Raw genomic sequence first — 15,168 nt, 5'->3', positions numbered from 1 at the left:
TTCCCTTCTTTCTCTCCTCCTCCATCCCTCTTACTCCACCCTCACACCATTGGAATATTTGCCTTTATATTTGTAAAGCACATTTCAGAATATATCTGATTAATAACATAAGTACTTACATTTTAAAAAACATACCTTAGCATGAGCTATCTGAATAGGAATCCACTTTGAAAGCTGTTTAATTGTTCTAATCAATGCACTACATTTCTTTTTACTTGATTGTATATTTAAAAAGCTAATTAGCAGAGGAACATAAAACAATTGCAAACATAATGGAATACAAAGATTTTAAATACTAAATCATCTCAATTTTAACATTTTATTGACTAGAGACAGATTGGGGTGCACTCTGACTTTGGCCACCATTGTCTGCCTTTCTCTATTTCTGTCTCTATTTCAAGTTCCCCATTCTTCTCTTCTCCAAATCTCTACCATATTTCCCCTCTCCTCCATTCATTATCTCTTTCTCTCACTCTTTTTTCTTCTTCCCTCCACCCATTTTGCTGTATGAGCCTTTTTTATGTTTCATTCTGTGTTTCTACTTCAATATATATATACATATATAGTGATTTCAGAGAGGAAGGGAGAGGGAGAAAGAGATAGAAACATCAATGATGAGAGAGAATCATTGATTGGCTGCCTCGTGCATGCCCCCCCCCCCCCCCGCCCCAGTGGGGATCGAGCCTGCAACCCGGGCATGTGCCCTTGACTGAAATCAAACCTGGGACCCTTCAGTCCGCAGGCTGACGCTCCATCCACTGAGCCAAACCAGCTAGGGCTCTACTTCACTTTTAAATTCTTCTTCCTGACTAGTCCCTTTTCTCTTTCGTTCCTTTTGTTCTTTTTGCTCAGGATGAGATAGGGAAGAGTGTGTGAGGAGGGGAGAGGATAGGTTGATCAGGAAAAGAGAGAGTGGAGAGACATTGACAATGGGGCTGTCCTGAACCTGCCACATCATCTGCTACCAAAAGGGATGTGTCTTGGTTCGAACCACCCATATTTCCTCTCCTTTAAGCTAAGGCACAACATTTCTTTGTGCCTCACTTTTTTATCACTTACAAAATTGAAGCAAAATAATATGTTCCCAGACTACCTCACAGAAATGTTAAGGTCAAACTTTGTAATGAATATGAAAAAGGTTTGAAAAGAACCAGACTCTCTAATTGGAAGCACTCAAGGGAAAGGGTGGGAGGATTGCTGCCTTGCACTGCTCAGGGTTCTGATTAATGTGAGGACTGCACTTATGGTCTTTCTGAGGAATGAGTTTCTTTTCACCTTTGTCCTACTCATCAAATAACTTGTTTGTATGTGTGCCTTGTTTGAATGTCTTTAGTATCTGCAGAGGGGAAGGATAACTTGTTCCTTTGTATGCTGTTGATTTTTATCCATTCCTTTTCTCTTGCCTTGGGCTAGCAAATGGAACCTCCAGCAGCCAGCTCTCTACCCCCAAGTCTAAGCAGTCTCCCATCTCTACACCTACCAGTCCTGGCAGCCTCCGGAAGCACAAGGTATTATGTCTCTTATACCTTACTAAACCCCTTTACACTTGGACTTTTTTGATGGGCTTGGTTATGGTTTTCTCTTCCATCAGCTTCAACAGCACATCAAGGCTAGAATTTCTTTTCATCTGGTCCATTAGTGTGAAGCCCTGGGAATCACAGCAGGGGTCTAGCTTCCATTCACTTTTATGTATTCCTCTGACCCCTGGTTTATTTAATACTGATTATATTTACTCAAAAGGTAGAGGTACAGAGGTACCAACTATGCATTCTGAGCTAATGGTGTCACCAAATAACTGACTCAGGGGATGGGTTGAGCACTTGTCTGTCCAATTCAGAGGCATAGTGAAGAGGGCCTTAAAGGCAACTTATGTTTCATAGGCACCAGTCAATAAAAGTGACATAAATATAGCACTCAAAGAAAGTTAGCACTGAGTTAGTTCCTTTAGATTTGCTGGATCTCAAAATATAAACAGATCCTAGTTTCACTATGTATTTGCAAACAGATTCTGATGCAGCATTGGAAGAGAGGGCACATGTATACTGCATTGGTCCTAGGCATCATGTGCACTTCTAAGTCATCTCAAATGAATATACCATTAAAATAATAGAAGTGTATAGATTATCTAGCTCCACTTCTAAAATAGATTCATATCCAGAAATCTCCTCTGTATAGAAAATATGGAGTGGTTATTGCGTTGTACCTCATCTCTGATGTTATGTAAATGTGGTTTCTGCTCTGATTACCACATTCTAGAGCTGTGTTCTCTATGATTCTCTTGTATTCTGCCTGTTCACAAGACTCGGTGCGAGATGGGAAAAGGCAGAATTCACCAATGTGGCCAACTGCATCACAGAACCATAGATGGTCAAAGCTGGAGATCTTAGATGGAATTAAACTAGTTTCATTTTATTTTCTCTGTGATCTTGTGAGGTTAATATTTTACAGAGGAGAAAATTGCAACCTAAGAAGGTTAAGCTACTTAGTGAAGTAACATTACTAGGTAGTAGCAGACAGAAGACTGGTACCCAGATTATTTCCAGTAGCATGCCTGGAGTCAGTTTGTACAAGGTCGAAACCTGACTGTACATTGCTTCCCAACTCTGTGTTCAGTGACATTGTGTTGGTAACTAGAACACAACTGTTGTAGGAAGATTTACACCATGGAAATCAGCAAAGACTACAAATCAAGGTTGTTTTGTTCCTACATAAAGTTAGTGGTTAAAGATTTAATAGTACACCACTACCTTACATCCATTTTCATTTCCTTTTCTCTGCATTTGGGTTTTAATTTCCTGGTTAATCTGACCATTACCTGCTCCATCATTCCTAATGTCTGTTGCATTCCTTGAGTGACCCTTTTAACCTATGATATTGACCCTGACCAGAACCTTCTGATTGTCCTGCTGAACTATTTGGTTTCCCCAAAGGAGGAGATGCTGAACTGTTTATGTAGCCAACATTATCCAGAGATTGTGAGATGAATGAAAATTACTTTTGCAGTGAGCTTTCAGTTATTCTTTTGAGCAGCAAAGTTTGTTAATGTGGACATTCCAAGATGGGGAGCAGCCTAATCCTACTTTTCCACTCTCCACACAGAACCTCCTATATGCTGCATTACTTATTACTGTATATTTTCCCTATGCATTTCTGCCCTTACATTGTCCCTGAGAAGTGTGACCTACCCCAGCACCTTATATTAGTACCTACCCCAAATAGCTGGGAGAAACATGGGAATATATTTGGTTTGCACTTGTGAGTCATTCAGCTTTTCATTTGACATGTTCAGTTCATTTAGGCTGAAGATCTATTATTCATAAGCCCATTGAGGTGAGTGATGGCATTGTTAAACCATTTCTCCTTGTTGGGTTTGCAGGCTTGCTTATTTATTTATTTATTTAGCAGTCAATTCTAAATCTAATTTAACCACTGAAGAACTAGAACAAGCTATAGGTGGCAACATTGTCAGACCTTAACTGTTTTCTTAACTGTGAAATATTCAGTGTGTCATTTTATTTTTAAAATAACTCTTTTAATGACAGTTAAGCAAACCAACATTAGTACTGAATTATATAATTTTTAGAGCAAACTTTTAAAAAATTACATTTTGGTTTAATTCTAAGTAATTTTTAAGCTTTTCACTTTGATATCATTTCATAGTTACAGAAGTTGCAAAATAATAAAGAACTTCTGTATAGTCTTTACACAGATTGACCAGTTGTTTATATTTTGCCCCATTGACTTTATTTTTTGTTCTCTCTCTCTCTCTCTCTCTCTCTCTCTCTCTCTCTCTCTCCACACACACACACACTTATAGTCTTTACACAGATTGACCAGATGTTTATATTTTGCCCCATTGACTTTACTTTTTTGTTCTCTCTCTCTCTCTCTCTCTCTCTCTCTCTCTCCACACACACACACACACACACACACACACACACACACACACACACTTTACTATTTTTTAGCTATCAAAATCAGGAAATTTGCTCTGCCGTGATACTATCATCTACAGTCCATATTCGAATTTTATCAAGTGCCCTAGTAACATTCTTTTTCTGGCCAGGATCCAATCCAGGATGACACAGTGCCTTCATTTGCCATGTCTCTTTAGTATTCTTTAATCTAGTACTGTTCTTGAGTATTTTTTGAATCTTTTAGGACTCTGTATTGTACAAATGAAGAGTACAGGCCCAATATGTAGTGGAATGTTTTTTAAATTTAGGTTTGTCTATTGATTTCTTGTTATTAAATTCAGATTATGCACTTGGAGCAGAAACATCATAGAAGTGATTCTGTTCCTCTCTTGGTGCATCCTATCAGGAAGCAATGATGGAAAGTGAGCTGGTTTTCCTAAATAAGTTAAAAAGTGTCTTGTGACCTTGGCTCAGCCCCGCTGAGGCTCTAGTCTTAACTTATTGCTCCTCCTTTAACACAGCTACCTGAACCTTAGCACCATTAAGGTCTTTGGGCAGTGGACCTAAGCCGGTCTCATCTGAATGTCCATCCAAGCGGACCTGAAAGGTGTGAGTCATGGTGGAGACAGGAAGCAGGTGGCTAAGGCCATGACTTTCCTCCTGCGCAATTGGAAAGAAACTTGAAGTCCCAGCATCCCTTTGGTAACTTTTGATGGCCCTGGCAGGGCCCAAAGCTGGAATCAGCCTCTTGGATTCCCCTCTTAAGCAGGTCATGGAGAATCCTCTATAATGCAGCTGTGATGGGGTTAGCCAAAGTCCGAATACTCAAGTACTACAATATGGACACAAAGTAAATCCTTGTATAGTTAATGAGAACAACATTTTGCATTTCTATACTGCTTAATCTTTTTGCATAGCCATTTTCTCACTTACCTTTGTGATAACCCTGTGAAAAAGATAGGGCAGGTAGCATTTCCATTTTATAGGTGAGAAAAAAGGAAGGGCTGGGGTTAAAGACAGCTCTAGTATGATTCAACAATTGGGAGAAGGTAACATATTAAAGATGTACAAAAAGCTTAGAAACATAGGGAACATTTTTATTTTTATATTTTTTCCAGATTAGTGATTGTACTCATGGCTTTAAATTTGGAGGCATTTTGCTTGCAAAGTTGTCTGGAGATTGGAGGAAAATGTATTTGACATATTATCTGAAAATGTAACTAATATTACTTAATATACATTTTCTTCTGTGTTTCCAGACTTTTTTTTTTTTTTTTTGTCATCCTGTAAGTGCTTGGAGAGATAGTTGGATGAATAAAGCAGGATCCTGACCCTTAAATCACAGACATGACTCTAAGTGAATTTTGGTAGTATAATCAAGAGGGAACAAAAGGACTACAGGAGCACAAAAGAAGATGGGAGACAAGGAAAGCTTTATAGACTAGGTGACATTTAAGTGGGCCCTTGAAGCCTGGGTAGGCTTTTGATAACTGGTGTAGAGAACAGGGAGTTTCAGCTTTAAAAAAATTTACTCACTTGTGGAATTTAATGAACAAACTGAACTACCAAGCAAAATAGAGACAGACTCATAGATGGAGAGCAGGCAGACAGCACTGGTGGGGCAGCCAAGGGGGAGAAGGGGGAGGGTAGATTGAGCAAAAAAGAAAAAAAAAGAGAGAGAACTCATGGACAACAGTGTGGTGATTGAAGCGGGGAGGTGTTGGGGGAGGTGGAAGAGGGCAGAGAGGGGATAAATGGTGATGGAAAAAATAAAAAAAAAAATTTTTAAAAATCAGCAAAAACAAAGCCAAACCATAAGAAAAATGCAGAGCACATTTTGGGAAAAGCAAACCCAAACTAGAAGCCAGGTTTCTCAAAACTCCTCTCTGACTTTCCTTGGACTATAAGCTTATTGGACTAGAGACCAAGATTTTGTTTCCTCTAATGCAAAAATATCGCCAGCACAGCTGTATTTGTTACAAACATTTTGTTCTGTAGGGCTCCAAGGGACTAAGCAAATGAATTTCAGGTGCAAATTATGTGTATTGTTAAGCAATATGTGTATTTCTGTATTTTTACATATCAATCAACAAAAACAGAATGTTGAGATAATTCTTTTTCCTGAACATTGTTTTACCCATACAAGGTAATATATTTTGAATATTAAATAAATTGATGGAGGACAGACATTCACACTTAGGCCTAGTCATATGGATTCTTTCCATAACCTATATCTAACTGTACCCATTCCAAGACAGAGCAGCTGCTAGTGGAGTCTCCTCAAGTTTCTACCCTGAGGCCTGTTCCCCTGTCCTCTGAGATAAGAGTCTGGAACAATCTTCTCATAATTATTTCCACTAGCCAACCAACAACATTGAAGGATCTGTTACATGAACAATTAAGAGCAGGGGTGAATGCTGAAGCCCAGTGGTTCAGAGTGGTGGAACTCAATGATGGTGGTCTCCATAATGAAAAGGCCCTTTTGTACTGCTTTAAAAATATCCATGGAGTTCACTAACGTGGCAGTGTCTAATTTTCTTTGCTTTGGTATAAAGAAAAAAATGCAATGATCTGAATTACATTTTATAGATTTTTATAACTAGAAGGAATCCTAAAGATCTTATACTCCGCATATTCCATGATTTTTAGATATAAGAACAAAGGCTCTGAAAAGGAGGAAGTTAAAAGGCAAAGCTAGGCCTAGAACTTAGGTCTCCTGATTCTTAATCCTGAGCTCCTTCTACTACAGTGGACTTGCATTCTGTGTAAATTTAACTTGTGGAATTCATCAATAGTCACAATGTAGTCATTAAAAAAACTACTACAAAACTGTCTCATATTTGTATACAAAATTACATGCTGAATATTACTATATGCATTATACATTGTATATTGCTGTATAGGGTTTCATACTTAAGAATCACATAAATAGTATTTAGTTGTCAATGTGAGATTTTCAAAGGTACTATTTTTTTAAATAAGAGCTTATTGAGATATAATTCACATACTATAAGTTACACCTTTTAAAATTGTACAGTTTAATGTTTTTTAGTAAATCCCACAGTTGTGCAGGAATATGTTCATCACCCCCAAAAGAAGCACTATGCCCATAAGCAGTCACAGGTCTTTTCTCCTCTACCCATGCCCTGGATGCCACTAATCTACTACTCTCTGTTTTCTATGAGCTAACATATACTGAACATCTCATATAAAATTTTCTCTGGGTACTGCTTTAGCTGGATCCCATAACTTTTGCTATATTATTTATTTCATTTTTATTTATTGAATATTTTGTAGTTTCCCTTATAATTTCTCCTTTGACTCATTAGCTATTTAGCAATGTGTTGTTTAATTTTCACATATTTGTGAATTTCCCAAATATCTTTGTTTTGCTTTCTAATTTAGTTCTACTGTAGTCAAAGAACACATTTTACATGATTTTAGTACGTTTAGATTTATTGAGACTTGTTTTATGACCTAACATATAATCTATACTGCAGAATGTTCCATGAGCACTTGAGGAGAATGTGTATTCTATGGTTGTTGGATGGAATATTCTAGAGATGTATAATTGTTTGTAGTGTTGTTCAAGTTTCTTTTCTTATTGGTCTTCTGCCTAGTGATTCTACCCATTATTGAAGGTCTGGGGTATTGAAGTCTTCAACTATTATAATTGAATTCTTTATTTCTCCCTTCAATTCAGTCATTTTTTTTCATGTATTTGGGTGTTCTGCTGTTAAAGTGTATATATACAAGGGTATCTCAAAAATGTATACATACTTTAATAGCGTGGAGCTCAATTGATGTTTCTTTTCAGATTTAACCCATTAGAATTAATAATGGTATTCAAAGTGCGTATACATTTTTTGGACACGTTGTATTTACAATTATGTTTTGGGATGTAGTGACCCTTTTATTATTATAAAATGTCCTTATTTGTCTCTAGTAATAATATTTGTCTTAAAGTCTATTTTTTTTCCTGATATTAGTATAGCCACTCCAGCTCTCTTTTGTTTTCTAACTGCATGGTATGTCTTTTTCCATCTTTTAACTTTCAACCTATTTGTGTCTCTGAATCTAAGTTGTGTCTCTTTCAAACAGCATAGAACTGGATCATGTGTTTTTTCTCTGTGTTGTTTTTTAAAATATATTTTTATTTATTTCAGAGAGGAGGAGAGAGAATCATTTATCGATTGCCTCCTGCATGCCCCACACTGGGGATCAAGTCTGTAACCTGGGCATATGCCCTGACCTGGAATCAAACCCAGGACCCTTCAGGCCACAGGCTGACGCTCTATCTACTGAGCCAAACTGGCTAGGGTGGATCATGTTTTTTTCCCCCCCTTCAATCCATTCTGCTGATCTCTGCCTTTTCATTTGAGTGTTTAATCTATATTTAGTGCAGTTACTAAAAAGGTGGGAATTGCGTATTCCTTTTTTGCTATTTTGTATTTGTCTTATATCTTTTTTGTTCCTTTATCCCTTTATTTCTGCCCTTTTGTGTTAGATAAATATATTTACAGTGTACCATTTTAATTCCCCTTTTTGTATTTTTAGTAATTTTATTTTGTGTTATTTTCTTGGTGTTTGCCCTGGGGATTACAATCAACATCTTAATACAATCTACTTTGAATTAATATCAACTTAATTTCAATTGTATATAAAAATTTTGCTTTAGTATAACACTGTTCTTTTTGCCTTCTCTTTGTGCTCTTATTGACATACAGATTACATCATTATATATAACCAGAGGCCCAGTGCATGAAATTTGTGTAAGGGTAGTCCTTTGCAGACTAGGCTGCTGCGACCCTCACAGCCCCAGTTGCCTTGGCCTTTGCAGCTCCTTGGCCCTGCCCCCTGGTCATTCAGGAAGGTCATATTGCCTTCAGGTCTAATTAGCATATTAAATCTTTATTAGCTTTATATATGATAACTCCACCAACACATTATTATAATTGCTATTTTATGCAATTGTCTTTTCAATTAGATAACAGAAGAAGAGAGTACAAAAATAAATTTTTACTATCTGTTGTATTTATCTTTTTTAAAATTTTCTTTTCTTTTTTATTGTATGTAACTGTATACTATGTTTAAATGCTTATTAGCCTTTTTAAAATTTCTTTATTGATTAAGGTATTACATATGTGTCCTTATCCCCCCCATTGCCCCCCCCACTCTCCCACTCATGCCCTCACTCCCCTGTTGTCTGTGTCCATTGCTTAGGCCTATATGCATGCATACAAGTCCTTTGGTTGATCTCTCCCCCTTACCCACACCCTCCCCTACCTTCCCTCCGAGGTTCAACAGTCTGATCGATGCTTCTCTGTCTCTGGATCTGTTTTTGTTCATCAGTTTATGTTGTTCATTATATTCCATAAATGAGTGAGATCATGTAATATTTATCTTTCTCCGACTGGCTTATTTCACTTAGCATAATGCTCTCCAGTTCCATCCATGCTGTTGCAAATGGTAAGAATTCCTTCTTTTTTACCGCAACATAGTATTCCATTGTGTAGATGTACCACCATTTTTTAATCCATTCATCTGCTGATGAGCACTTAGGCTGCTTCCAAATCTTAGCTATGGTGAATTGTGCCGCTATGAACATAGGGGTGCATATATCCTTTCTGACTGGTGTTTCTAGTTTCTTGGGATATATTCCTAGAAGTGGGATCACTGGGTCAAATGGGAGTTCCATTTTTAGTTTTTTGAGGAAACTCCATACTGTTCTCCACAGTGGCTGCACCAGTCTGCATTCCCACCAGCAGTGCACCAGGGTTCCTTTTTCTCCGCATCCTCGCCAGCACTTGTCATTTGTCGTTTTGTTGATGATAGCCATTCTGACAGGTGTGACATGGTACCCCATTGTCGTTTTGATTTGCATCTCTCAGATAATTAGTGCCTTTGAGCATGTTTTCATATGTCTCTTGGCCTTCCTTCTGTCTTCTTTCAAAAAGTATCTATTTAGGTCCATTGCCCATTTTTTTGATTGGGTTGTTTATCTTCCTTTTGTTAAGTTGTATGAGTTCCCTGTAGATGTTGGAGATTAAACCCTTATCGGTGATAACATTGGCAAATATGTTTTCCCATGCAGTGGGCTTTCTTGTTTATTTGTTGATGGTTTCTTTTGCTGTGCAAAAGCTTTTTATTTTGATGTAGTTCCATTTGTTTATTTTCTCTTTAGTTTCCATTGCCCTAGGAGCGGTATCGGTTAAGAAATTGCTTCGGCATATGTCTGAGATTTTGCTGCCTGTGGATTCCTCTAGTATTTTTATGGTTTTCCATCTTATGTTTTCTTTATTTCTTATCTGGACTTATATTACTGTCTTGTTGTCCTTTCATTTCTCCCTGAAGGATTCTCTATAGTATTTCTTGTATGACATGTTTGCTAGTAACAAATAATCTGTCTTTATTTATCTGGGAACTGTCTTGATTTATCCTTCATTCTTGAAGGATAATTTTTCTGGGTTTTCTTGAATACCTTGCTCCAATAAGTCTCCCAGCCTTTGCTGAAGGCTCAGTGGGTGTGTACTGGGGCATAATTTCAATACTCTGTTAGGCAGTTTAACACTTTGTCTTAATCTTCAATTCCTGCTTGCACAGGGCCTCAAGGGCAAACAGAGGTGAGAGGTAAAAGGCTTTTCAGGTCTTTTCTGAGAATACACACAGTCCTGAACATGTGCTGGCTTTAGAGATTACTGGGAATATGTTGGTGCCTTTCAAAGTCCCCTATGGACATTAATTCTTCAGCTTTTCCTTTAAGGTTTTAAGCAGCTTCATTTACCCCAAATATTTCCCCCACCCAAGGAGGCTATGGTTTTAAGCAATTGCAGCTGATTAATACTCCCAGAAAAGGCTGTTCACAGGAAGTGTGCTCTGAATTAGGTCAAATTAAAAAAAAAAAAAAAGAGCCCCACAAGTGCAGTTTCTAGACAGATTAAAAAGTGACAATTCTTAAGGACTAGGGTATTTTGGGGGAGCTCCAAACTCACTCTGCATTGTCCAGTGACTGCTAGGGTGTAGTTTTTTTAAATACTGTAGTGGTGAGGCTATTTGTTTTCAAAGCTACCCTGCATCTGGAGAAAGAGGGAATGAAATAAGGTGAGTTAAAGCACCATAAATCTTGGTATTCTCACTGAGATTTACCCATTTTTTCTTTAATGAACAGTTATTGGATTGTTGCAAGCCTTTGCTTAATTTCTAGAGTTTTGAAAGAATAGATTTTGACAATTATCTTAGTGTTACTACATTTATGTAAAAGCAGGTTTTCAGAGTATTTCTTCACCATTCTGGAAGTCTAGAGCTCAAAGATACTTTTGATTATGTTCAATATTTACTATATTCAAGTACTGAAGAACTAAATCTCTTCAGAGATGCAACTCCATTCTATGCCACTTCAATTCTATTTTGTAAGTTATATTGCACCGTATTATTTCTTCAGCCTTGTACTCCCTAGCTATTTATCACTTTTCTAAGAAATCTTGTTTGGTAGTTTAAAACAAAACAAGGTTTTCAAATCCTACCTATGGCCTGGTTGTTTTTGGATGAATCCCCAATGTAAAACAATCTTTCTTAAATCTTTAAAGGGTTATAAATGAAACAAAACCCAAACAAACAAGACTGTGTGGCAGAGAGCACATATGGCCAGCAAAGAGAGTCTAAATATTTACTATCTAGCTATGTACAGAAAATGTTTGCAAACCCTTGAGTTACAGTGAAGGGATGGTGGTTTGGTGAGAGTTGAATCTATTCACAGTAGTTGCCTTTGTTGTGTTTTTAAATTATTTAATATTCCCTTGAGAGTTCCAAATAATAGCCACAGAATTGGAAGAGACATTACAGATTGTCCATTCCAAAGTCTGAATTTTCTTGATGAAGAAACCAATATTAAAAAGACTTGTTCAATGCCATAGTACTAATTATCCAGAATTAAAACCTAATGTTTCTGAATATACTTTTCTTCTCTTTCCATTCTATGATGCCTAAGACTTTTCCTGCCCCTCTTTCCCACAAAAAATGCATTTTAATGTTAGATGAATAAGTCATTCTCCTTCCCATTCTTGTCCCTCTTTCTCATCATCACTTTTTCTTCTACCTCAAAGAGAAACCATATTTTCCAATTTTCTTGGACTTTCTCTGCTGAAGTTCTATGTCTCAGTTTTAGCAAAGTAGGTCTATTAAATATCCACAAAATTGTCCCTAAACTTTTCTATTTCCCATTAGTATCTTGCTGATAACATGAATGAAAACAGTGGTTTTCAAATTGTGTTTCATTTGGAGGTGGGTGAGATCCTGCCTCCCCAATGTCTGGTTCAACTAGAACAACTACACTTTCATTTTATTTATTTATTTATTTTTATTGGGCATCCAAGCGAATTTCAAGTGAATAGAGGATTTAAAGAGAGAAGAGAGAGAAATTAAGAGAGACGTGAAAACCACTGATTTATACCAATGGGTGAAGTAAATCCAAGAGGAATCACAAATATCTCCAAATTGAGTTCTGAGGACAATGGAAACAAAACAATGCCATTTCATTCCCCCATCTCCTAAAGATAATAAATAAGGCTTGGAACATTATTGGAGTCATGAATCCTAATGGTTAGAAATGGAAGTATCTGGAAATATGTAGATGGGGTACATTTTCTGAGCTAAGCATTTGTTCAGGCAGTTTTCTCAGAGCCTGAAATAAACCTATATATACTAGTATATTCACAACTGATTTTTTGACAAAGGTGCAACAGGCAGTGAATGGAGTAAAGGTAACCTTTTCAAAAATTGGTGCTGGAGCAATTGTATATCTATAGGCCAAAAAATACCCCTAACCTAAAATTCACATTTCATGTACAAAATTAATTAAAACATGAATTTTAGATGTAAATGTAAAACATTTAGAAAGGAAACAGGAGAAAATCTTCTGATCTTCTGCTAGGCAAATAATTCTAAGCTTGGCAACAAAAAGCACACCCTAAAAGAAAAAAAAAAGATACATTGGACCTTATCAAAACTAAAAACTTTGCTGTCAAAAACTGTATGAAAACACAAACTACAGACTGGGAGAAAAATATTAGCAAGACACATATTTAGCCTAAGACATATATAGAATACATAAATGACTGTTAAAACTCAATGATAAAAAAACCCCAATTAGAATATGATCAATAGACATGAAGTAACATTTCACTGAGGAGGAATTACAGATGTGAAATATGCACATGAAAAGATATTTAATAGCATTCACCATCAGGGAAATTAAAACCACAATTAGATATCAATACAAACCCACAAAAATGGTTAAAATAAAAATTAATGAAAACACAAAATACTGTTGAGGATGTGGATAAACTGAATCACATACTTTTCTGGTGAGAATGTAAATGGTATAGCCATTCTGGAAAACAATATTGTATTCCTTACAAAACTAAACATGCAATTGCCATACTATTCAACAATCGTACCCTTGATTTTATCCAGAGAAATGAAAACGTATATTCACATAAAAATCTAGTGTGTGGATGTTTATAGCAGTTTCATTTGTAATAGCTCAAAGCTGGAATCATCCCACATGTCCTTCAATGGGTGAATGGTTACATACTGTATGGTCCACTTATATCACATTCATGAAATGTCAAAATTTTAGATGGGAAACAGATTATTGGTTACCGGGGCTTTGGGATGCGAGAGGAGTGGATGTTGATATAAAGTTGTAGCACAAGAGAGCCTGAAATACAGTTCTGTATCTTGATTGTGGTGGAGGTCACACAACTATACACATGTGGTAAAATAACATGGGAACACACACACACACACACACACACACACACACACACACACACACACACAAGTAAATGGAAACCTACAAGATGTTACCATTGAGGAAACTGAATGAAGAATACATTGGTACAAAGATACCTCCCTGTTCTTCAACTTCTTATAAATCTATAATTATTTCAAAATAATATTAGAGAAAATATTAATTAAAAACAAAGCAGTCATATAATATTGTCCAAGTTCTTAATAAAAAGAGAATTAACATTGCCTCTTATTTTCTTATAGGACCTGTACCTGCCTCTGTCTTTGGATGACTCAGACTCACTTGGTGATTCTATGTGAAGGAGGAGAGCGTGTTCAGAGTCCAGAGTACAAATCCAAGATTACTGTTACAATAGGGTACTTCTGCTCAAGTGTCCAACAGGGCTATTGGTGCTTTCAAGTTTTTATTTTTGTTCTTGTTGTTATTTTTAAAAACACACAGTACTATGTTGGGTTAATTTTTCTGTGATTTCTCCTCTGGGCCACTGATCTATAGTTACCAATTATAAGAGATAGATTGATAACCATCATTTGGGGTAACTTTCCAGGGATTCAAAATGTCCTAGTCCATGACGTTTATATTGAATACTTAGGCACCTGCATTATTTTATCCTGGTCACTATGCTTATACACAACAGTTTTTTTTTTCATAGAGGGATGTTTACATGCATAGCACTTAAAACGTGTGTGTGTGTGAAAAAAATCATTGGCAAATCCAAGAGTAACAAACACAAAATCACTAATACCCCTTGTCTCTTAATCTCAAGAATGCTATAAAATCCTGGGAGGATGACAAGACAGCTCCCCAGTCTTGTTCTTTACTCCTAATTCAACACCCTGTTTGTTGTCTAACACAAGTTCTGGCTGTCAATGGGGAGAAACACCAGCAACTTATAATTCTGGCACCAGACACCTAAGACTATGACACATGAGTGGCTAAAAGAGTCTAGGCAGAATTGGGGAAACACTATAGACATCTAAGTAGAGTTTATAAAGTGCAGTGAATTTTTTTTGTCAATTGCTCCACTGGGGCAATTTAGAATCAATAAGCAATTAATTAGAGTTGGGGGTGAAGGATTTCATATATCTGATTCCTCTAAGAGGCTGTCCAACATAGCAAGTTATTACACAAACTGAATGGTATCCATCTATCTCTGTTCTATTGAATGCCTTGTAAACAGCCAAAACTGAAAAAAAAACTGTGAGAATTTGTTTTCAGGTCTGACACCTTTTGGTCACTTTTTATAGCAAGAATCCACTATCCTTTTTATAAAACCTCATGTCTATATTTCAGGAGCAAACTCTTCAGGCTCCTTTTTTATAAACTGGTGATTTTTCTTTTGTCTAAAAAACACATGCAGAAAATTTACCAAAAAAATAAATAAATAAATAAATGCAGAGCAACGTAGTTTAGGAATTATGCTGTTACTGGCAAATAGAA

The 15,168-nt window shown here is 36.6% G+C and overlaps 1 protein-coding gene across 1 annotated transcript in view; it reads left to right on the top strand.

The window, feature by feature from the left end:
- The window catches only part of DCX (doublecortin), a 178,903-nt gene extending 164,876 nt beyond the window's left edge, over positions 1-14,027 (top strand). Inside the window, exons 5-6 of the mRNA XM_008158602.3 lie at positions 1,414-1,508; positions 13,971-14,027. Of these exons, the coding sequence (XP_008156824.1) occupies positions 1,414-1,508; positions 13,971-14,027 (152 nt within the window). The remainder of the gene's footprint in view (positions 1-1,413; positions 1,509-13,970) is intronic.
- The last annotated feature ends 1,141 nt before the right edge of the window (positions 14,028-15,168 follow it).

Source organism: Eptesicus fuscus, chromosome 1 (genome assembly GCF_027574615.1).
Source record: "Eptesicus fuscus isolate TK198812 chromosome 1, DD_ASM_mEF_20220401, whole genome shotgun sequence".
In the NCBI taxonomy this organism is placed as follows: Eukaryota; Metazoa; Chordata; class Mammalia; order Chiroptera; family Vespertilionidae; genus Eptesicus; species Eptesicus fuscus.
Note: the sequence above shows the minus strand (reverse complement) of the source record. Positions and strands in the feature narration are given on the sequence as shown.